This window comes from Quercus lobata, chromosome 4, assembly GCF_001633185.2.
Source record: "Quercus lobata isolate SW786 chromosome 4, ValleyOak3.0 Primary Assembly, whole genome shotgun sequence".
Lineage (NCBI taxonomy): Eukaryota > Viridiplantae > Streptophyta > Magnoliopsida > Fagales > Fagaceae > Quercus > Quercus lobata.
This window is the reverse complement of record NC_044907.1, coordinates 90,474,582-90,496,699: the sequence shown is the minus strand read 5'-3', so window position 1 is coordinate 90,496,699 and position 22,118 is coordinate 90,474,582. Positions and strand designations below refer to the sequence as shown.

Here is a 22,118-nt window from a genome sequence, read left to right as displayed (position 1 = left end):
TCTCTTTTTTCCCTTAATTTTATTTTTATATATGGGTCGGTTTTGAAAATCAGCTCCGACTGTGTCACCGCACCGGCATCGAAAGGTCATCAAGTTCTGTTCGTTGGCATCGGCTCGTTCAGTCGGCCCAAAGCTCGGTATGGTTTGGTCGATGAGGATCCGTTTTTCTGTGTGTGTGTGTGTTTTTTTTTTTTTTTTTTTTTAAGGTTCAGATTAAAGGGAAGAAGTAGAGAACCGTGAGAAGCGGTCTGATCACGGTTCTCAAAACCGTGAGGTCTGACCGCGGTTCACACGGGTCCCTATTTTTTTCCCCATTGAACGGTTTTTGAAGCTTAAAGAACCGCAAAAAGAAGCGGTTCGAGGTTTTTCCGATCGGACCGTACGGTCTGGTCCAGATTTGAAAACCATGTATAAAAGCCTTAATTTAGAGGAATTCCAGAATCACACCCTCCATGCTAGAAATTTGTCTTTGAGGAGGGAGGGTCAAATAATAAATGAGATGACTAAAATTTTTTCCTTTGTATATACTATATTCATATTATGTACAATAGTCTAAAATAGTACCATAAAGAAAATTCAGTACACAAATTTAGTACTTTATAACTTTTTGTGTATTACTTGAAGAACATTAATGGGAAGTTGAAGTTTTAACATTAGGACAAAAAAAATATAGATTTTTCTTACTTGTCATCATTTTTTTAAAAGAATGAATCACTTATAAACCTAGATATACAAATTAATTAAAACCTATACAAATTAATTAAAACCTACTAAGTACAATGATCAACATAAAGAATTACAAACAAGTTGAAGATTTATTAGAAATTAGACAAACAATTCTTAGATGCATAAAAAATTAACATAATAAAATAAACCCATCAAACATTACGTTATTTTCTTCATATGATGTATCATATATTTTATCAGTTTAAAAATAATTTATTACATTTATATGTTATATCGAATTATATTTTATCAATTTAATGACAAATAGAAAATATAAAAGAGTGATAAAGGGAAAATAAAAAATTGAAGAGTGCGCCATACACGCTACTTGGGAAGTAAAAGAGATGCTACTATTGTTACGATGTGATACCACTAAACTTTGTGTTTGAAGTGTGTGGTTTTTAACTTGTACACATCTGCTCACTCTGTCGGGGTTAGAGTAAATTGCAGAGCTTTCGACTTATGAGAATCATAAAGAAAGGAAGAAGGAGCCTATCTACCCAAAATCCCAGGTGCAGATCTATTGGTAGTGCAATCTACTGGGGTGGTCTTAAAATGAAGTTGAAGAATACATGTTGCTACTTGGTACCGAGATTCTTGCAAAACATAGCCTTCTTCCACCATTAACTCCAAAGTAAGCCAGAAAATTTTTTAACAGGAAGAAGCAAATTTTTATTTATTTTGATGTTTTAAAGGAGGAAGGAGCATAATTAAAAACTTTTTTTTTTTGTCTTCAAGTTTATTTTTTACTTTTTGAAGGAGGAGTTTATTTTTTGAGATGGTTGTTAAGATAATTATGTTTTCATTATAAGTTTTTGGATGTCCAATTAATTTAATTCATTGTTTTATACAATTTATTATCGTTAATAGAGTTGTAACCTTGTTTAAAAATTGTGAGGAGGGGCCAATTACTTTTTAAGGTTGGAATTACTTTTTAAGGTTGTTTGTAACTTTCAAAAGACTGATATTATTTCATCCCAAAAAAAAAAAAAAAGACTGCATATTGCAAATTCTCGTGTTGATTTTAGTTTGTAATATTTACCAAATAACAAAATTTAGCTACAAAATTAGTTGTAACATAAGATTATAACTTTACTTAATAAATTAAACATTAGTACATATTTTGAAAATCTAATCGTTGTATTACATATTCTTTATACTCTTAATACACATATCAAATTTTGTATCAATCAAATATTATTTACTATATGATCTATCAGCTTATATTTTATACATAATTTTAAACTACAAAAACTTGCAATTTAAACAATTTATTGATGACATAGCTATTAATCTTCAATCTTTTAGAAATTTTGCAAGCATGAAGTATATAAGAAAAAGATGTAATCTAATGGTAGATTTATCAAAATTCATCTCTAATAAAAAGATATTGAATAAGGTTGTAGAATAAGATTGCAACCAATTTTATACCTAAATTTTGTTCTTTGCAAAAAATAACAGAGAATGTTACTAAATCTAAATTTGGCAGATTTGGTACTAACTACACTCAATAGAATTTTTAATTTTAATATTGAGCTTTAATAGGATTTGGTCAAAAATTGATGTTGAAATAAGGGTACTTTTCTACAATTTCTTAAACATTTCAAATATATTTTTCTTTTTACCCTTCAACTATTCATGAAAAAGGATACCTAGGCTTGGAATTAAAACTATGGTTAGGGACAAAGGTTTGGTTTGAATTTAGTTTTACTATTAAATCTTTGTAAATTAATCATGACTAACAATAATTGTATTAATAAACCCAAGGAATTAAAAGTTTTTATTTAAAAAAAATTTCAAAATGCACCACGCATCACGTGGGATATCATCTAGTTAATCAATCATCAATATATATATATAAGCAAAGACCTCATGCAAGAAAGCATCATGAGGCCAAGTGGCACTTTAATTTTACATTTAGCCTTGATCACTAACTTCTTCCTACTATTCTCCAAAATGTTTAAAATTTCATTAGGAAAAAAAAACCCATTAACATGAAAAATTAGAGCAAATTACAACACAAGCTAATTCTATTAATAATAAAATAAGAAGTGAGTTCCAGTTAGCTCAACTGGTAAAGTCTCTGATGGTTGTATAAGAGATCTGGAATTCAATCTCCATCTACACTAAAAACTGATTGGTGTCTTGGTTTAATAATAAAGAGCACTCATTAAGAGCGGACATCATAGATTGAAACTCTCTCTCTCAATAATAAAATAAGAACAATTAATTTTTCCCACGTTTAGATGGGAGTTAACAATTGATTGTTCTCACGTTTTGCTCCTTTCAGAAGTACAATTTGGTGCCCGTTTGTTTGGGCGTTTTGAGCCCAAAAGTTGACTTTTTAAAAAAGCCAGCCCAAGTTTGGTGTTTGGTGAGTATAAAACGCAACTTTTAGCAAAAAGTTACGTTTTACATTTGTGAAGAAACGCGCATTTGAAAAATGGACATGTTTCGGTCCATAATTGTAAAAGCTGGTGTGGGCGTTTGATATATATATCCGTTGGGTGACTTCAATTACCAAAATTGCCCTTCAATAAAGGGCAAGGTGCCTTCTTCAAATCACGCACAGCCTTAGCAAATTCATCTCACTTGGAGCTCACTCACGCAATAAAATTAATCAAACCACAACAGTAAAAGAAAAAAAAAATTCTTGCTCTCATCAAACCACAGCCTTAGCAAATTCATCTCACTTGCTCTCAAAAAAAAATTCTTGCTCTCATAATTTAAACAACAAATCTAAAATCAAAACAAATAGAAAGAGTGAGGAGCTTCTGCAAAAAAAAAAAAAAAATAGAAGCCGATAGAAGAAAAGAGAGTTGGAGAAAGAAAGAGTGAAAAATATAGAAAGAGTGAGGAGCTTCTGGAAAAAAAAAAAAAAATAGAAGCCGAGAGAAGAAAAGAAAAAGAGTGAGGAGCCGACAGAAAAAAAATAGAAGCCGATAGAAGAAAAAAAAAAAGAGAGTAGAAAGACCTCAGAGAGCTGGAGAAAGAAAGAGTGAGGAGCTTCTGGAAGTGAAAGTAAAGGAAAAAAAAAAGGAGTGGATGAACTAATATCGGTATACGTGTGTGGTTGAAAAAATGCAAGAGAAAAAGAAAAAGAAAAAAAAAGAAAAAAGAAAAAAGAAACGTGTGGATGAAATAAAAGGCAAAGAAGAAGAAATCATAATTTAAAAAGAATACCACAATATTTTCACAATATTTTTACAATAAATTTTAAGTAATTAATTAATATTAGTGAGTAAAAATATAATTTCAGTAACGAGTTCAAATTAGAACTAGAAACAACTTTCTATATAAGATTTTGTTATGATTCTTGTGTAAGTATTGCAAAAAATATTGTGGATATAACATTTTTTGTTAAAAATATAATTGTTGAGAATAAATAGAAAAAGAATAAATAAAGATTAAAAAAGAATAAATTTAATTAAAAAATAAAGATTAAAAAAGTGGGTAGGCAAAAGATAAATGTCACTGTTGATTATCCAAACAGTACAAAAATTTATCTAATCTGTTAAAGATGCTCTTATATATACATTGTCCTTTTTGGTAATTTACCCCTCAAACTACCACTTTTATAAGTGCTAACCAAACACTCAGTTTTTTTAAAAAGCTCTTTTTAACAGTTTTTACCAAACACTCAGCTTTTTGAAAATGCACTTTTTCATTATGCACTTTTTGAAAACTCAACTTTTTCATTATGCACTTTTATAAAAAGTTGAACCAAACTCACCCTTGGACTCTCAATGTAGTTAACGGTTTCAATAAATTCTGAAGATTAAAAGATTTCACGTTTTAAAGCTCTCGGATTTATTATTTTGTTTGTTTCTTAATGTGTCAATGACTCAAATGCAAGGATGTAATGTCAAACTTTTTTTTTGTATAGGTACTATTTTTTTAGTTGTGGGCAAATTTTGATGGGTTTTGATGTTTGTGTTTGCAATTCACAAGTAGATGTTGGGGTCTCAGACAAATATGGTAAGTTACATGTCTTCGGTATCAAGGTTTTTGATTTCCTTTTATTGGTTTCGGTTTTGTTCATATTTTTTTTGTTAATTTTTAAATTTTCTTTTCTTTTCAATTATCGTACAAAGTTTAGTAATTGTTTCCATAATGATTTTATCAACGATATTCCTTCTTTTATTACAACCTTGTAGGTAATTTTTTTTTCTTTCATCGAATTGAATAGATTTTGTGTATTTAATTGTTGCATTTTTATTATATATAATATGATGTTTATCAACAAGTTTTATAGATAGGCTAAAATTCTATGTTTGATCACACCTTTTAGTGGTTTTTTTAGAAGTCAATATAGCAAGCAATATATTTGTATTTTTTTTAATTTCTTATTACATGATTATTTGTTGTTGACATCAATATTTTATTATGGATTTAATTTGTTATGGCTTTTGTTTGGTGCTTTACTCCATATAATCTATATTCTTTAATTAAAAGCAAAATTTGTTGTCAATCTTGAAATTGGATACGAGAGAATCCATCCATCCAAATTTATATGTAAGTCTATCTTTACTTAACTACGTTTTTTTTTTTTTTTTTAAGTTCAAAATTTTGGATATTTTTTCATTAATGAATTGAGGTTTTGGCTTAATTTTGTTTCAACCGTTTCAATTATTGAATTCATTATTTTTTTCATGTATAATATTAATATCTGTGTTTTTTTTTTTATGATAAAAAAAATAATATTTGTGTTCTTAAAAGCTAAAATACAATACAATTACAAACATTATTTTAAGTTAGGATGTTATATTTATTTATTAGTAAGTTAGAATGTTACATTAAGTTAGAGTATTATATTTTTATTTATTATTAATTTAGAATGTTACATATGTACACATATGCTGGTTTAGGATTAATATAACTTATAACCATTGTCAAAAGCCTTGTAGCTGAATTGGCACCTTCCCATGTACAAAGTACTCTGAAGTCTAGGGGAGGAACAGATTCAAGCTGCGGAGTTAGCAGCATGTTGTAATTATTTTTCCCAAAAAAAAAAAAAAAAACTTATAACCATTTGAATGAAATCAACACTAAAATAAATTATTTAAATATCAAAATAAGAAATAAAAATTAAATTTCTTTTAAGTATACAAGTACAATTTATTTTTTAATCTTAAATTTTGAATTAATTCTTTTTTCATTTTATTTATTATTAAATCTAATTATTTTATCAAAATATTTTTTACTAAGCCGTGCATCACACGGGCATAAAACTAGTATATATAAAAGCAGAGATCTTATACAAGAGTGCACGAGGTCCTGCTAAGTGGCATTCTAATTTTTCATTTAGCTTTTTTTTACCTCTTTCATTAAGGTTTTTTTTTTTTTTTTTTTCTAAGTTCACATTAACTTATTTTACTGTTATCTCAATAATATCTCATTAATTGCCTAAGCTTACACCACACATTTCACTATTCTTCATGTCTTTTAGCATACCCATTGTTTTAGTATTAAAAAAAAAAAAATGAATAAATAAGGACTAATAGTAATAACTAATGAGATAAGGGTTTAGAAAGAGATAGAGAAACACAAAAATGTTGTAAATTGTTAAATAAAACGCACTCTTTCACTATATATAACTAAGTAAAAGACTTGAGACTAACAAAACATTTGAAAGAGAGAGAAAGAGGAATCTGAGGGGCCACCACCTCCGTTATACTGGTCTCCCACCACCATCAAAACACTAAAACTCCTACGAGTAATTTTTTTTCTTTTTAAATTAGGAGCATAAATATGATTTAGGTTTAGGAAATTTGTTTAGTTAGTATTTATCTTAGGTATATAAGTAGAGAGAATATTTGGTGCGCAGTATAAAGCCATATTCTATCATGGTTTAATTTTAAATCATCTATAAAACACATGCATACACACTTGCCCACACCATGTCTTAATGTCTCACTATCGATGAGTGGAAGATAGTCAGAAAGTTGTATATTCTTTTATTTCATATTATGAAATATGTGAACATAACACAAATTAATTGATTTTCATGGTCTCGTTACTCTTTTGCATTTATTTTCGGTTTCATGATTTTTTTTTTTTTTTTAAAATCTTACCTTAAGATGGCTACAAATATGCAGTGAAGTTACTAAACTAATTTTTAATATCTCAAAATGTATATATTTCTTTACTCTAATTTAGTTTACTTTTTCCTTGTAATATATGTACAACATTATCCAAAGCCGTTTTACATAAAATATTACAAAATTATCCGTGCATTGCACAGGCAACTTATTAGTATATTATAAAAATTGGATCCTATAACTAGTGGATGCATATAACGATGACATGTTTCTTTCTCAAAGTATACTGCAATGACATGTGGTGACTTCCTGCATTTAGTTAGTATTATTATATGGACAAAAAATGCCATGTGTCAAACAATTATTTGTACATGTTAATATGTTTGACATTTTCATCTCAAAAAATATGTTTGACATTTTTTAAATAATAATTTACTAATTTAAATGAAATAAAAGCATTTCTTTAATATGTTATTTATGTTCACGATTTAATTTTTATTTATGAGCACAAATTCTTTTTTTTTTTTTTTGAGAAACTTCTTAATTTGTTATTTAACTATTAATTTTCCTAATCATTACCCTTCCAGTGGCTATTCAAGTTTTCTTTGTTGAAAATTTAATTATATCTAATTATATATGTTTCCATTATGAAATCTAATTGTAAATCTAATTATCTATATTTATGATAGATTTAAAAACAGAGGTTTAGCTTTAAGTTATGTTGTTCTCCTATGTTGTCATGTTGGAGAAATTATTATTTACACTAGGAGGACTATTGATATGATCCTCCCTAACCAATGAGATGATATCATCTATGTAAATATATGTGTGAGCTTCTTAATCAGCACAAGGAATACAAAATAAAAATTACTAGATGATGTCACATTTACATAAATAACAGCATTTTTTTAGTTGAGAGGTCAAAGAGAACCACGTTAGCAGTCCTCATGGTGAACCTAATAATTTCTCGTCACGTTGGATTTGAGGAGTCATGGTTAACCAAGAATTTAGTTATTGTCACATTAATTGTCTTTAGCTGTTACTCATATCTATACAAAACAAAAGGAAAAAAAAAAAAGTCAACACGTTAGTAACAGAGAAAGAACAAATCAAGGAAAAAAAAAGGCTTGTGGTATTTTTGGCTGCTCATTTTCACGAGCTTCCTCCTTCCAGTTTTCTTCTCATTTTGAATAGAAAACTTTTTGGTGGACCTGAGAGAAAATATCTAGGCCTCACCACAAAATTTTCCACTCCCTCCTAGCCAAACATACACTAAAACTTTCCTCTTCTAAGTCTCTTGACATGTATATTTAGTTTTACAAATTAGAAATTATAAACCTTAAATATTTGATTCTCAGCCTTTAAAAGTTCACTTTTTTTTTTAATAAATACTCCTAAGAAAAAGAAAAAGAAATAATTAGAACGACAAATGAAAGAACAAAATATACATGTATACCTTATAAAAAAAAGAAAAAAAAAATCAATAGGCATGTAGTGACATTTTTAGGGTCTAATTAATTATGATTACTTATAGATATACTGGATTAGAATTTTTTTTTTCTTCATTATTTTAGTGCCACATAATACATAATTGAAATTAATTTTCCAAAATTATAACACATATAAGTATTATAAAATAACTAATATCGAATAGGTGCATTGCAAGGGACATCCACTAGTTTCCTCAATTAGTCTCATGATTTTCATTAGAAGACAAACCACATCTATTCGTAAGCTAGAAAAATAGTTGAATTTTTTATTTTTTATTTTAGACTACCATAGTGGCGTATGCCTTCAACAAACCCAATCCTTTTATGTTTGGAACAATAGCCTTTTTTTTTAAAAAAAAAAAAAAAAAAAAAAAAAAGAACAATAATAGGAGCTCTGTCATGTTCAAATTACACAAAAAGGGAAAATTACCCCCTCTTCCATTAAAAATTTAAAACCACTTCAAACCCAATCCCGATCCTCTATCCTATAACCACCTCGGTAATCTCCTCGCTTCATCATTCTCTCTCTTCCTATTTTAGATTATTCCAATATGGTGTAGTATAAAATGGAGAATGAGATGTTAAGTGGATTGTTAAAGTATTAATGTAATTAAAATACTAACTTTTTGGTGATGCAAAAGCAAAATGCCTCTTCTTCACCCCCCCACCCCCCCACCCCCCCCACTTTTTTTTTTTTTTTTTTAAACATTTTCGGATAGGAATATAGCTACAGTCTTGCCAAGTAAGTAATTATAGAATTGTATGATAGATGGATGGATGTACTTATGCACATTCTTTTTTGAAAAGAATATTTGTAGACTATCTATATAAATTGCGTTAAAAACATCCACTTCATTTGAAGCTCAAGACTAATTTCTCTTACATAAACATCAAACAAGCACTCCTTTTGTTTTTGAAAAACTAAGCCTTAGAGCATCTAACATTTTCAAAACACTGTTTCGTATATTGCAAACCACCAACATCAATTTTTTTTGGAGATCCCAGAGAGCTACGAATTCACCAAGTGAATTCAAAATATAGATGGTATGGCTGTATTATTTACATATTTTATATATAAATAGGAAGTTTATTAAATTCATATGATGGTGTATACAAAATGAAGTTGAGATTTATAAAATTATATGTAAGTATATGGGAAGGAGCATAGTTTTAGACAATGAGAAAATGCAAAAGTGCAAAAGTATTACTGGAAGTGTTGAACACTACGTACTTAATTATGTTTATTCGCACATACAATGTAGCAAGTTTGAGAACACCATATCCCAGTAAATTTGTATCAGTTTCAAAAATGGACTTACTATATAATAATAATATAATTGTATATGATATAAAAATGATATACTATATTATTCATTAATGTTCATAAAATAAGTTGTTACCCATTAAGACATAAAGGTAAATTGAAAATTGAAAATTGAAAATTAAAAATAAATTTTTAAATCTATAAATTAGGACACACATTTAATTTTTAGCTATAACTAGTTTTGTTATAGTTGTTAAAACAAACAATATTTGAATGTTACTCTCCTCGTTTGTAGGAGTTTTCTCTCTCGGCTACGAGAGCTCTCTCCTTTAGGGTTTCCTAAGGGGCTGCCTTTCTTTTCCTTTTCTTTTGCGAATTATACAGCCATGGCAGACGACGTCTCACATTTTTTAGAGAAGATGACATTAACTTTGGAGGTAGAAGAGACTATTCCAATATCAAATGAAGGTCGAAGAGAAGAGTTGGAAAGTTGTGCTTTGAGTCTTATTGGTAAGTTCTTAACCTGCAAACCGTTTAATAAAAGAGCAGCACTGAGTACAATCAAAAAAGCATGGGGGTTGGAAGATGGAGTGCAAGTTGCTGAGGTGGGGTCAAACCTATTTCAATTCAAGTTCAAATCAGAGTTTGAGTTGGACAGAGTATATACCGGTGGTCTTTGGTGTTTTGATAATCAAACATTGTTGTTAACCAGATGGGAGTCAGGGATGACAGCGGCGAATGTCAAGTTCGAATCCATATCTTTGTGGGTTCAAATTTGGGGGGCTCCTTTTGACATGAGAACTTCTCGGGTAGCAGAGGAGGTGAGGAATCGGTTGGGTAGGGTTTTGGAAGTTGAGAAGCAACGCATCAATGAGAGTCAAAACTTTTTTATGCGGGTTAAGGTTGCGATTCCATTAGAAAAGGAGATAAGGTGAGGGGCTTTTCTGGCAGGGTCGGATGGGAGGAAACATTGGGTAAACTTCAAGTATGAACGCTTGCCTATCTTTTGCCATTACTGTGGTCTCATAGGGCATGATCTCCGTTACTGTGCTAAGTACTTCTGTAAAAGAAAAACTGGAGCTGCTGTGGAGTATGGCTATGGCGACTGGCTGAAGGCTATGGAGGGTTTGGGAAGGATAATAATCGTGATAATGTCCATGAAGCGAGGGAGGGTACTCAAGGTTCGCAGAGTATGGCGATGGAGGAGGAGAGCAGCGGTGGTGAGGAATGCAACCAGTGCAAAACAGGGACAGAAGTTGGGGAAGTTGCAACTAGTTTGGGTGGAGATGATTTGGCACATCACGAGGTTAGGGCCAAGAATCATGGGCTTGAAGGGTTGGATAAGGAAAACAGAGACACTTGCTCCTTAGTTTTAGGTGTTCCAAATTCAGGTGTTGATGAAGGGACTGACTTGGTGCAATCACTTCAACCGTAGCTCATGCGAAGCATTGTAGAAGGGGCTAGGCTGAGCAAACTTAAAAAGCAATCCACATGGACTAGGCTGGCCCGTATGGATGTTGGGCCTGTGGAATTAATTAAAGAAGGAGCTAGGTCCATATTGGGGAAAAGGAACATGCTAGCCATGGGTGCTGACGGGGAGGTAGAAGATACAATGAGTACAGGCAAGAGGGGGAAGATTGGTGAGGATTTACACATGTTAGAAGCAGCAGGGGTGTTGAATCACCCTTGCCAAGAACAATGAGGCGCTTAAGTTGGAACTGCCAAGGGCTTGGGAACCTTTGGACAGTTCAAAGCCTTCACAAATTAGTGAGGGAACAAGTTCCTAATGTATGTTTCTTGATGGAAACAAGGTTAGATAAAAGTGGTTTTGAGAAGCATTGTGGTGACTTACCTTTTAAAAATAAATTGATTCTGAAAAAGCCAAATTCGAGTGGTGGGTTGGCATTACTGTGGAAAGAAGAGATGAACTTAGATGTTATTAATTTTACCGATAACCATATTTTAGCAAAGGTAGTGGAAGACGATGGTTTTGTGTGGCACCTCACAGGGTTCTATGGATGGCCAAAGGCAAATGAAAAGCAGAAGTCATGGGCTCTTTTAACTCATCTACGGTTTTTCATTGAGGGTCCTTGGTGTTGTATAGGTGATTTTAATGCCATTCTTCATGCATCTGAAAAGCAAAGTGTCCATGCACCTTATTATAATCAAATGGAGGATTTTCGGGTTGCTTTGGAGGATTGTGGGCTGGCTGATTTGGGGTTTTCCGGGCATAAATGTACATGGACTAATAGGCGGCCAGGTTCAGCCCATACAAAACAAAGGCTGGATAGAGCTACAGCTAATAGGGTGTGGATGGAAAAATTTCCTGCAAGTTCGGTGTCTCATTTGTTCAGCCATGCTTCTGATCATCTACCTATTTTGTTGAAAACTATGAAGGATCAGCAAGTTAGAGGAAGGGGGTTTGGTGGCTTCAAGTTTGAAGAGAACTGGTTGTTGTGGGATGATTGTGAGGAAGTCGTGACTGAGGCAGGGGCAAAAGGTGGTGGTGACAGCTTAGGTTTGAGAGGTGTTAGGGACTGTATCCAAACTTGTGGGGCTGAATTGTATGCTTGGGGTTCTTCAAAGACCAAACTAGAAACTTAGGAGATTAAGAGGCTACAGAAGAAATTGGAGTTGATGAATGAATGTGAGTTGACTGAAGAAAGCAAAAGTGAGTTCCTACTGGTGAGCAAATAGCTTGATGATTTATTGCTGAAGCAGGAGATATTTTGGCGTCAGCGGTCTCGAGTTTCTTGGTTAAAATATGGAGATAAGAACACTAAATTTTCCCATTCCAAAGCCTCCTAAAGAAGGCGACGAAATTATATTGAGGGAATCAGGAATGCTAATGGGGTATGGGTGGATGAAGTTGAGGAAGTGGCAGAGGTGGCGTCAAATTATTTCATGAATATTTTTAAAGCAGGCACGTGTGACAGAATGGAAGATTGCCTTACTACAGTTACTAATAAACTCATAGATGATATGCAGGAGGTGCTTTCCAAGCCATATAGCAGTGAGGAAGTTAAAGTAGCATTGTTCCAAATGGGACCAACAAAGGCTCCTGAACCTGATAGTATGAATGCACTTTTTTATCAAAAATTTTGGCATATTGTGGGTAATAAGGTGACTGATGCTGTGTTAGATTTTTTACATTCTGATAATATGGAGCCTGATGTTAATTATACTCATATTGTTCTGATTCCTAAAGTAAAGAAACCGGAAAAAATGGCAGATTTTAGACCGATTAGCCTTTGTAATGTGATATATAAAATGGGATAATTACAGTAAACCCACCTGAGGTTTGGCCCGATAACACTTTACCTACCCGTGGTTTAAAACTTATCACTTTGCCCACCTGTACATCAATCCGTTACCCCCCCCCCGTTACCCACCTCACCCTCAGACGTTAGAAAAACACCCTTTTATGCCAAATTAGAACATTACACGGATCAAACAACACGAACTCACTCTCTTTTCCCCACGAGCCCTACAAACGCGAAAAATCCATTCTGCATCTGAGGTTGACATACTGCTGCAAGTGTAAAACCTAGACGAGCAACGGGTTGTTCGAGTGACTAAAATCCTGGTAAGAAATCAGTCACTCTTTGGGTTTTTACTTTGGGCTTGCGGTTGTTTTATTTTTTTGTGAGTAATCAATGAATGGTCAATTTTACATGTAATGGAATGAGAATATTGGTTGTGTTTGTTGATATTTACGAAAAATGTGACCACTTGTTCTTTGGATTTGTGTTTGTTTATGGGCATTTTGTCCGTGGGCACTTTGTCTGTCGTGGTCATTGTGTCTCATAGTGGACCCAAGTTTCTATTGAGTTGAAATTTTTAGTGTTTGCATGTGCTATTTAGTAAAACAGAATCAAAATCAAAAGAAAAGCAGAAAATGTGGTCCCTCTGTGTGCGTTGCATCCCAAAAGCAAAACTGAAACATGCAACTGTTTACTCTTTTGCCTCTTTTGTTGTTTACAATTCTTTAATTGTTGATTGTATACGTGTCAACTTGTAATTTGTTATTACAGATGGATGTTGAAGTGAAATTGGAGGTACATTATGGGGGTGCTTTTGTGTGGAACCCTAGTTTAGAGTACTTTGGTGGGAAAGTTGAAATAGTGTATAGGGATGTTGATTTGCTTGGTTATTTTGAAATAAAAGGTATATGTGAGGAATTGGGGATTGATGAACCGTGGAGGGTTCATTATTTAGGTCCTGGGGGCAACTTGGAGCAAGACTTAAGGCTCATAGAAGATGATCAAGATTTGGAACCCTTGTGGAACCCTAGTCAGGGAGGGCCAAGAGACACCATCATACTGTATGTGGAGAGTGGTAATGCTCCACTTGCAGTTGAAGTTCCTGATGGTGCAGGGGTTGGTGTAGGAGCTGGTGCAGGGGCTGCTATAGGGGGTGCAGGGGCTGGTGCAGGGGCTGGTGTAGGGGGTGGTGTAGGAGCTGCTACAGGGGGTGATGGTGTGAAGGAGGAGTTTGATTGGTTGAATAAAGGCCTGGAAGGAGAAGACTTTGCTGATGACATTTTTGGTGAGTCTTCTCCACCTCACACAGTGCCAGATGAGCCTAACATTGTTCCAACCACTGATACATCTCATCCAAACACTGATACACCTCAGCCAAACACAGATGCACCTGGCCCAAGCAATGTTCCTCCTCCAAACATAGATTTAGATGAAGAGTGGGCTGAACCAGTTTTAGAGGATGATATGGCAAGTGTGGATAGTTCTGATGATGAGCAGGGACCTGGCAATTTGGAGTTCAATGAGAGGACTGATTTGGAAAATGTTAGGTTGGCAAAAGGGATGAAGTTCCCAAACTCCCAGGTGTTTAGGAAGGTTTTGAGGGAGTATGTGATTCAGAATCACATTGATGTCAAGTGGAAGTTGAATGAGAAGAAGAAAATTTCTGTACATTGTAAGAACAATTGTGGATGGAGGTGTTATGCCTCAATGGTGACTAGAGAGTGCACATTTGAGATCAAGACACTTTATCCTGAGTGTACCTGCCCCCTATCATTTAAAAATGGGCAAGTTACATCAGCCTATGTGGCAAAGAGGTATTTGAAGGATTTTGGTAAGAATCCTAATTGGGAGGCCTCAGGTATTAAGCACCATGTGATGCAGAAGATTTCAGTTGATTTAAGTCTTAGTCAGGTGTATAGATCAAAGAAGGCAGCTAGGGGGCTGATTACTGGGGATGAAGAGGCTCAGTATGGCCTACTTAGAGATTATGCAGAAATGATATTAAGGACAGATGTAGGAAGTAGGGTGATTCTGCAAATAGAGATGGAAAATGAGAATGCAGAGCCCAAGTTTAAAAGGATGTACATTAGGTACAATGATCAGAAGGTTGGCTTTCTAGGTGGTTATAGATCCTTTGTTGGGCTGGATGGCTGCCACTTAAAGGGTAGGTTTGGTGGGCAATTATTGTCTGCCACTGCCAAGGATGGAAATGACAATATACTCCCAATGGCAATGGTTGTGGTTGAGTAAGAGAACAAGGATAGCTGGACCTGGTTCTTGGAGCAGTTTGCTGATGACATTGGCAGGCCAGATGAGCTCAATTTGGTATTCATCAGTGACAGGCAGAAGGTATTATCATCTAGCTCATGTTCATGACTTCATTACATGCTTACCTTTTTACTAGTTTATATTGCTAACATTGAATGCTTACTTGATTGCAGGGCCTTTTACCTGCAATGGAGACTCTATTCCCAACTGTGGAGCATAGGTATTGTGTGAAGCACATATACAACAACTTCAAGGTTAACCACAAGGGCATGGAGTTGAAGAGTGTACTGTGGAGTTGTACTGGCACAACATCAGCCAGGGAATTTGAGAGAGGGATGGACCATCTTAAGAGTTTGAATGAAGAAGCTTGGCAGTACCTGGCTGATATAGAGCCTGCACAGTGGACTAGATCCTACTTTTCTTCAAGAGCTTTGACAGATTGTATGGTAAACAATCTGAGTGAGAGTTTTAACTCTATGATTCTGAAGGCTAGAGACAAGCCCATCTTATCAATGCTGGAGTGGATCAGAGTTAGGCTTATGAGCAGGCTGTATAAAAAGAAGGTTGGCATAGAAAAGTATGATGGCAATTTGTGTCCAAGCATATAAAAGAAGTTGGAGCAATTAAAATTAGAGTGTAAGAGTTTCAGTGCAGTTCCTTCTGGGAGGTTTGTGTATGAGGTTGACAATGGGAGGGAAAGGCATGTGGTGGACTTGGTAAATAGGACATGTAGTTGTAGAATATGGGACTTGACAGGAATCCCTTGCAAGCATGGAGTTGCAGCCATTTTTGTGAATCGTGAGAAACTAGAAGACTACACCCATCCATGCTACTACAAGGATGCTTATGTGGAGACATACAAGACACCCATACCTCCCATGCCTGGCCAGTCTGAGTGGATGTCAAGTGGCCAACCCAAGCCTGTTGCATCTATTGTCTATAAGCCACCAGGCAGGCCACCCATGAAGAGGAAGAGAGATGCTGATGAGCCCAACCCTTATAAGGTGTCTAGAGGAAACAGGCCAGTGAGGTGTGGAAGGTGTCAACAGGAAGGGCACAATGCAAGGGGATGCAAGGCCAATGTCACTGGTGAGACAGCATGGGAGAGGAGGCAGAGATTGCAGAAAGGGAAATCTGTATGTTTTTACAAAAAATTTTTATTCAAATGCAAAATTCCAATAACTGACACTGTAAAAACATGCTCATATTTGGTTGCAGGGAAGTGGAAGGCCTTCTACACAGAGGCAAGGATCCCAGGCCCCATCTTCATCACAGACCCAATCCTCAGCTCAGCCCCCACCAACACATCAGCCTTACATTATGGCCTCATCCAACCAGGCAGCAGGGTCACAGCCACAAGCTCCAGCTCCACAGCCACAAGCTCCATGGTTAGGGCCACCAGCTCCATGGTCACAGAACCCAAGTCAATGGTACTCTTCAGACTTTAGGTACACAGTTAGAGGAGCTCCTTGGTTCTCTTCAAGCCAGCCAACACCACACACTCCTGCAGAAACATGGGACAGTAGACCACAATCATCACAGGTACTGTAGTGTTAGCTTTGATGTTTTATTCATAAAACTGTGATGCTGGTAGCTAACATGTGAATCCTTGTACTTTGTAGCCTACAAGACCACCTGTTACCAGAGGAGCTGCTTTGAGAGGAAGGGGTGATGCAGCTAGACCTCAGAAATGTATAACAAGAGGTGGATAGGCCAGCTGTGGTGTGAGAGGCAGGGGCAGGGGCAGGGGCAGGGGCAGTAAATGAAGACTAAGTCAAGACACTTTTGTTGCTATGTATTAGGGTTATGTAGTGTTAGGGTTAGGCAGGGCAGACAATGGCAAGTCACTTTTGTTGCTATGTATTAGGGTTATGTAGTGTTAGGGTTAGGCGGGGCAGACAATGGCAGGGCAGACAATGGCAACTCTCTTTTTGATATAGTTGTTCAAACACTTGTTGTATTTTTGTAAGTTTTGTAAACATTGGGCAGCTGCAACTGTTTTGGTTGTTGTACCAAATGCCTTATATTTATTGGTGGTTGATGAAAGACTATTCAATGCCACCTTCAAATATGTAAACAATTTCCCAACTTAATGACAGGTTCAGAATTATTGTTCTAATTATTGCAGTTTGTCATATGCGTTATTATTATATGAGTTTGTTTATGTGTGCAGGGTGTATGTGTTGAATAGCAGGTGTATGTGTTGAATGGCAAGTGTATGTGTTGAATTTGTTGTCTTTTCTTGCAAGTTGACAGATTGTCATGCACTTTAAATTCACTTTCAACACAATTGTCTTCACACAATGCACTTTAAATTCACTTTCAACACAATTGTCTTCACACAATGCACTTTATGCACAAACCAACACAGCTCACAACATCCAACAAGTAGCCAATTCACTTTAAACAAAAATACCAATAGCATCTAACATAAATAACACTTTATCTTAAAAAGGCTTATATTATTAAGTGGCTTCAAGCTTATATTACATAGTTCTCATTCTCAAAAGATTCTTTCATAGCTCTATTACAATACAATTGAGGACCAGCTTATATTACAACCCATCAGGCAGACTCAATCTCATCATTCCAACATTTTCACTTGAGCCAAAACATGAAAACAACATAACCAAAACAAAAAAAAACCACGACAGAATTAGTGCAATTCTGCACTTTCTCTCTTGCTTTAAAGCTCTCACTGCTATCTCCTTGGCTTGAACAGAGGAAGCTCGAAACTTTCTCTCCCTCTCAATGGCTTTTGCTGCCCTGTCTTGAGCAATTTCTGCCATTTGGGTAGCTTCTGCTGCTGCCTGGGTAGCTTCTGCTGCTGCCTGGGTAGCTTCTCTTTCCCTTTCACATGCAAGTTGCAGCTCACTCCACAGTAAATCCAGCTTTTGTTGCACCAAATGGGCAGCTTCATTCCCACGCACACAAGTGGGATTATCAATCCATCTAAAGAAAGGGCACTTGGGACCAATCTGTTCATAAATTGAATTGAACACATCACATTCCAATCTCATGTGAATCAGCTAGATTAAGTAAAAAGTATCCTTACCTTATATCGGCTACAACCCAGAAACCTTCTCCCAAAATTATGCACTGTCAGACTTGTTCTCAGCACACAAGTCTCATATGTACACAAATGCCCACATGAACCTGAGTAATTTCCACTCGAAGAAGACATCGATTATCAACTCCCTGTGAATCAACGCTATCATCAAAACTTGAAACCCCAGCTCAGAACCATAAAGCAGAAATGTCGTACCTGGTGATGATCTATCTTCGAATATTCAACGACTCAAGACAACCCAAAGTCAGAACCTCACCTTCACACGAAAGCACGTTCAGAAAAATCAAAACCTCAGATGCAGAATGGATTTTTCGCGTTTGTAGGGCTCGTGGGGAAAAGAGAGTGAGTTCGTGTTGTTTGATCCGTGTAATGTTCTAATTTGACATAAAAGGGTGTTTTTCTAACGTCTGAGGGTGAGGTGGGTAACGGGGGGGTAACGGATTGATGTACAGGTGGGCAAAGTGATAAGTTTTAAACCACGGGTAGGTAAAGTGTTATCGGGCCAAACCTCAGGTGGGTTTACTGTAATTATCCCATATAAAATTATTTCAAAAGTTTTGGCAAACAGGTTAAAGCTGATCTTGCCACAGATAATTTCTCCTACTCAAAATGCATTTGTACTAGGTCGTCTTATTACTGACAATGTGCTTGTAGCCTATGAGACTTTGCATGCCATGCATATTCGAAGGAAGGGGACAAAGGGGGCTTTAGCTCTTAAGCTGGATGTGAGTAAGGTCTATGACAGGGTGGAATGGAGCTTTCTTAAGGGATGATGATAAAATTGGGTTTTCTGGAGGTTTGGGTGGATAGGGTTATGAGGTGTGTTTCTACACCTTCCTTCTCTATTCGGATTAATGGAAAAGCCTATGGCAATGTCATTCCTTCTAGAGGTCTTCGCCAAGGTGATCCATTGTCTCCTTATCTGTTTCTAATATGTGATGAAGGTTTTACCTCGCTCCTTGCTAAAGCAGAACTAGATGGGAAGTTGCATGGAGTGGCAGTCTATAGAAATGCTCCTCGTATAACTAATTTGCTTTTTGCTGATGACTCTTTGATTTTTTGTCAGGCTAATAAAGATGAAGTGCAGGTTGTTTCAGATACTCTACAGCTTTATGCTGATGCTTCTGGCCAATGCATTAACCTAGAGAAGTCTTCTGCTTACTTTAGCAGTAATGTATCTGTGGAGCAAAAAGCATGGATTATTGATAAACTAAAGGTGAAGGCCGTGGAAAGGTTTGATTCTTATTTGGGGCTGCCTACTTTGATTGGACGGAGGAAATATGATTCTTTTGCTTTCCTTAAGGAGCGAGTTTGGAAAAAGATGCAAGGTTGGAAAGGGAAGTTGCTTTCTAGGGCGGGGAAAGAGATTCTAATAAAAGTAGTGGCTCAATCTATTCCCACCTATACGATGGGGGTGTTTCAATTGCCTGGAAAATTATGTGATGAGTTGGATGCTATGTGTGCCAGATTTTGGTGGGGCCAAGTTGGTAAAGAGAGGAAAATTCACTGGAAAAGCTGGAGCTTTTTAACACAGTCAAAGAAAGAGGGTGGGATGGGCTTCCGAGATATTAGATCCTTTAATTTAGCTATGCTAGCAAAGCAAGGATGGCGGTTGTTGCAAGATAAAAACTCTCTTTTGTACAATTGTTTTAAGGCAAAATATTTTCCGCGGTGTGAGTTCCTTGAGGCGAAGGATTGTCAAAATAGCTCTTACGTTTGGAAGAGCTTGCTGGCTGCCCAACCGGTTTTGAGGAGAGGGTGTTATTGGAGAGTAGGTAATGGTGCTTCCATCCATGTTCTGAAGGACTGTTGGTTACCTAATCAGCCAACTAGAAAAATTTTGTTCCAACCCGAGGAGGATATTTGGGAGTGGAAGGTTTCAAACTTAATAGAGTGGCAGACCCACCAGTGGGATAGAGAACGGATTCAGGCTTTATTCCATCAGTTTGATGCTGAAACTATTCTTCAGGTTCCTTTGAGCAGGCGGGTTGTGCAAGATTCCTTGGTATGGTTGTTTACAAAGAAGGCCAGCTATAGTGTGAAGTCCGGGTACCATGTCACTAAGCTATTGAAGATGGCAGAGAGTTCCTCAGGAGAGACTTCAGTGCAAAGAGCAAGCACTTCCTTATGGTTACGGGTTTGGAAAGCAAGGGTCCCCAATAAGGTAAAACTCTTTTCTTGGAGAGCATGTCAAAATATATTGCCTACACGGGATAATTTGGTTCAGAGAAGGGTGGTGGAGGATGCGAGTTGTTGCTTCTGTCATAGAGCTACGGAAACAGTATTGCATGTGCTTTAGGAGTGTGGGGCTGCACAGGATGTGTGGGCGAGTAGTGCTATCAGATTTCAAAAATTTGGGACTGAGCAAGTGGATTTTAGATAGCTAGTAGCTGGTCTCATACCGAAGCTGTCATTGGAGGAATGGGATTTATTTTGGGTGATTTGTTGGCAAATTTGGCTACAGAGGAACACGGTGTTGCATGGGGGTGTCTTCCAACACCCATCACGGTCTCACCAACGTGCATCAGATTAATTGAAAGAGTTTGTTGAGGCTCAAGACCAACTGAGTGTATCTGTATCAGTCCACATCCCTGCAAGTCAAGCATGGCAACCACCACAAGGAGATTTCTTCAAGCTGAATTTTGATGGAGCCAGTTTTGATAATGGTGCGACTTCGGGATATGGTGTTGTTATTCGCAATAGGAATGGTGAAGTTATGGTTGCTGTATCTGCCAAGGGTGGTGCTGTGAGGGATAGTGAAGAATTGGAGGTGATGGCTTGTCGCAAAGCCTTGGAATTTGCTATAGACGCTGGTTTTATGGAGGTGATACTAGAAGGTGATAATGCCCTAGTTATGAAGACAGTTTCACAGGCTCACCAAACTTCTCTCTGCTTGGATTGATCTATGAAGATATTTGGTGCTTGGCTGCAGGTTTTAGATCCATCTCAGCTAGCTGTGTTAGGCGTAGTGCCAATGGTGTTGCTCATGCTTTGGCAAAATTTGCTAGGTTATCTGATAATGATATTGTATGGATGGGGGAGGATCCTCCCCCTGCTGTGGATGCTCTGTATTTGGATTCTAGTCTTTTGATTTAATGAAAGTCATTTGGTTCCGATTCAAAAAAAAAAAAAAAAAAATTAGCTATAACTATTTGCGGTTATGACTTTAAAACGTCATATGTTTTATTTTTTATTTTTTTAAAGTAGAATAAAAAAATAAAAATAAAAAATAAAAAAGGCTATAAGCACACGTGCATGGTGCATGTGGATAGGCTAGTAAACACTACCAATATTATTTTTACTTCCAAAAATTTTCATATTTATGCCGGATTTTCCAAGATTTAGATTTTTGGTGCTTTTATTGAATTCTAATTTTTTAAAATATATCATCTTCCCATAAATATCCTATAGAATTCTCATTTGATAATGTGCATTGGAAAAGGCTTCAAGTGCCAAGCCTCGAAATTTTATGATTATAGCCTTAATGATTTTTGAGATGAGAAACATAGTTATAGTTAGTAGAGGCAGGAGACGAGTAAGAGGAGGGTTAGAAGGAGCAAAATATTCAAGAAGCAAAGAAGACAAGAAGAAGAAAATACTTATGAAGGTGATGCATGCATGTTGATGTGATCGAATCAATGAATTACCAAAATCTTTTGAAATTGAGGTATATCTAAACATTTCAAGTCATCTATTTTTTTTTTTCTCTATTGTTAACACACATACCTATGAAGGAGATGCGTATTGATGTGATTGAATCAATGAATTGTCAAAATCTTTTGAAGTTGAGGTATATTTAAACATTTCAAGTCATCCATTTTTTTTCTCTATTATTAACACACATACTCCAGTGGATTTTAAACTGATGGCCTCACCATCTACCTAAACTTGTAAGAGGAAGTGCCATTTTAGTCAAGGCTCCTTGGCCCTTTCAAGTCATTAATTTATATGATTATGTAGAAGAGGAAACTTATAGAAAGTTTTTTGCTATGACAT

The 22,118-nt window shown here is 35.7% G+C and overlaps 3 protein-coding genes across 3 annotated transcripts; all 3 read left to right on the top strand.

Annotated features, from left to right (window-relative positions):
• Positions 1-11,219: 11,219 nt before the first annotated feature.
• Positions 11,220-12,125, top strand: LOC115986138. The gene has a single exon (XM_031108994.1). It carries the CDS (start codon positions 11,220-11,222, stop codon positions 12,123-12,125), a length of 906 nt encoding a protein of 301 aa, XP_030964854.1.
• A 3,262-nt stretch (positions 12,126-15,387) lies between these two features.
• Positions 15,388-16,868, top strand: LOC115986137. The gene is made up of 4 exons (XM_031108993.1): positions 15,388-15,637; positions 15,707-16,188; positions 16,271-16,594; positions 16,675-16,868. Exons 1-4 carry the CDS (start codon positions 15,388-15,390, stop codon positions 16,762-16,764), a joined length of 1,146 nt encoding a protein of 381 aa, XP_030964853.1. The 3' UTR covers positions 16,765-16,868.
• Positions 16,869-18,936: 2,068 nt separating this feature from the next.
• Positions 18,937-21,218, top strand: LOC115986136. Its single transcript, XM_031108992.1, has 4 exons — positions 18,937-20,286; positions 20,502-20,595; positions 20,705-20,959; positions 21,055-21,218. The coding sequence occupies exons 1-4, from the start codon at positions 18,937-18,939 to the stop codon at positions 21,216-21,218; spliced, it is 1,863 nt and encodes a 620-aa protein (XP_030964852.1).
• The last annotated feature ends 900 nt before the right edge of the window (positions 21,219-22,118 follow it).

Excerpts from the sequence above, each read along its gene's own strand:
- LOC115986138 (XM_031108994.1), top strand. The coding sequence starts at position 11,220 with ATGAGGCGCTTAAGTTGGAACTGCCAAGGGCTTGGGAACCTTTGGACA.
- LOC115986137 (XM_031108993.1), top strand. The coding sequence starts at position 15,388 with ATGGACCATCTTAAGAGTTTGAATGAAGAAGCTTGGCAGTACCTGGCT. Across the intron at positions 15,638-15,706 it reads TGGCATAGAAAAGTATGATG|TTCCTTCTGGGAGGTTTGTG; the intron begins GCAATTTGTGTC and ends GTTTCAGTGCAG. Across the intron at positions 16,189-16,270 it reads GATTGCAGAAAGGGAAATCT|GGAAGTGGAAGGCCTTCTAC; the intron begins GTATGTTTTTAC and ends ATTTGGTTGCAG.
- LOC115986136 (XM_031108992.1), top strand. The coding sequence starts at position 18,937 with ATGAGGTGTGTTTCTACACCTTCCTTCTCTATTCGGATTAATGGAAAA. Across the intron at positions 20,287-20,501 it reads AAGCAAGGGTCCCCAATAAG|ATAGCTAGTAGCTGGTCTCA; the intron begins GTAAAACTCTTT and ends AGTGGATTTTAG. Across the intron at positions 20,596-20,704 it reads TTTGGCTACAGAGGAACACG|TCCACATCCCTGCAAGTCAA; the intron begins GTGTTGCATGGG and ends TATCTGTATCAG.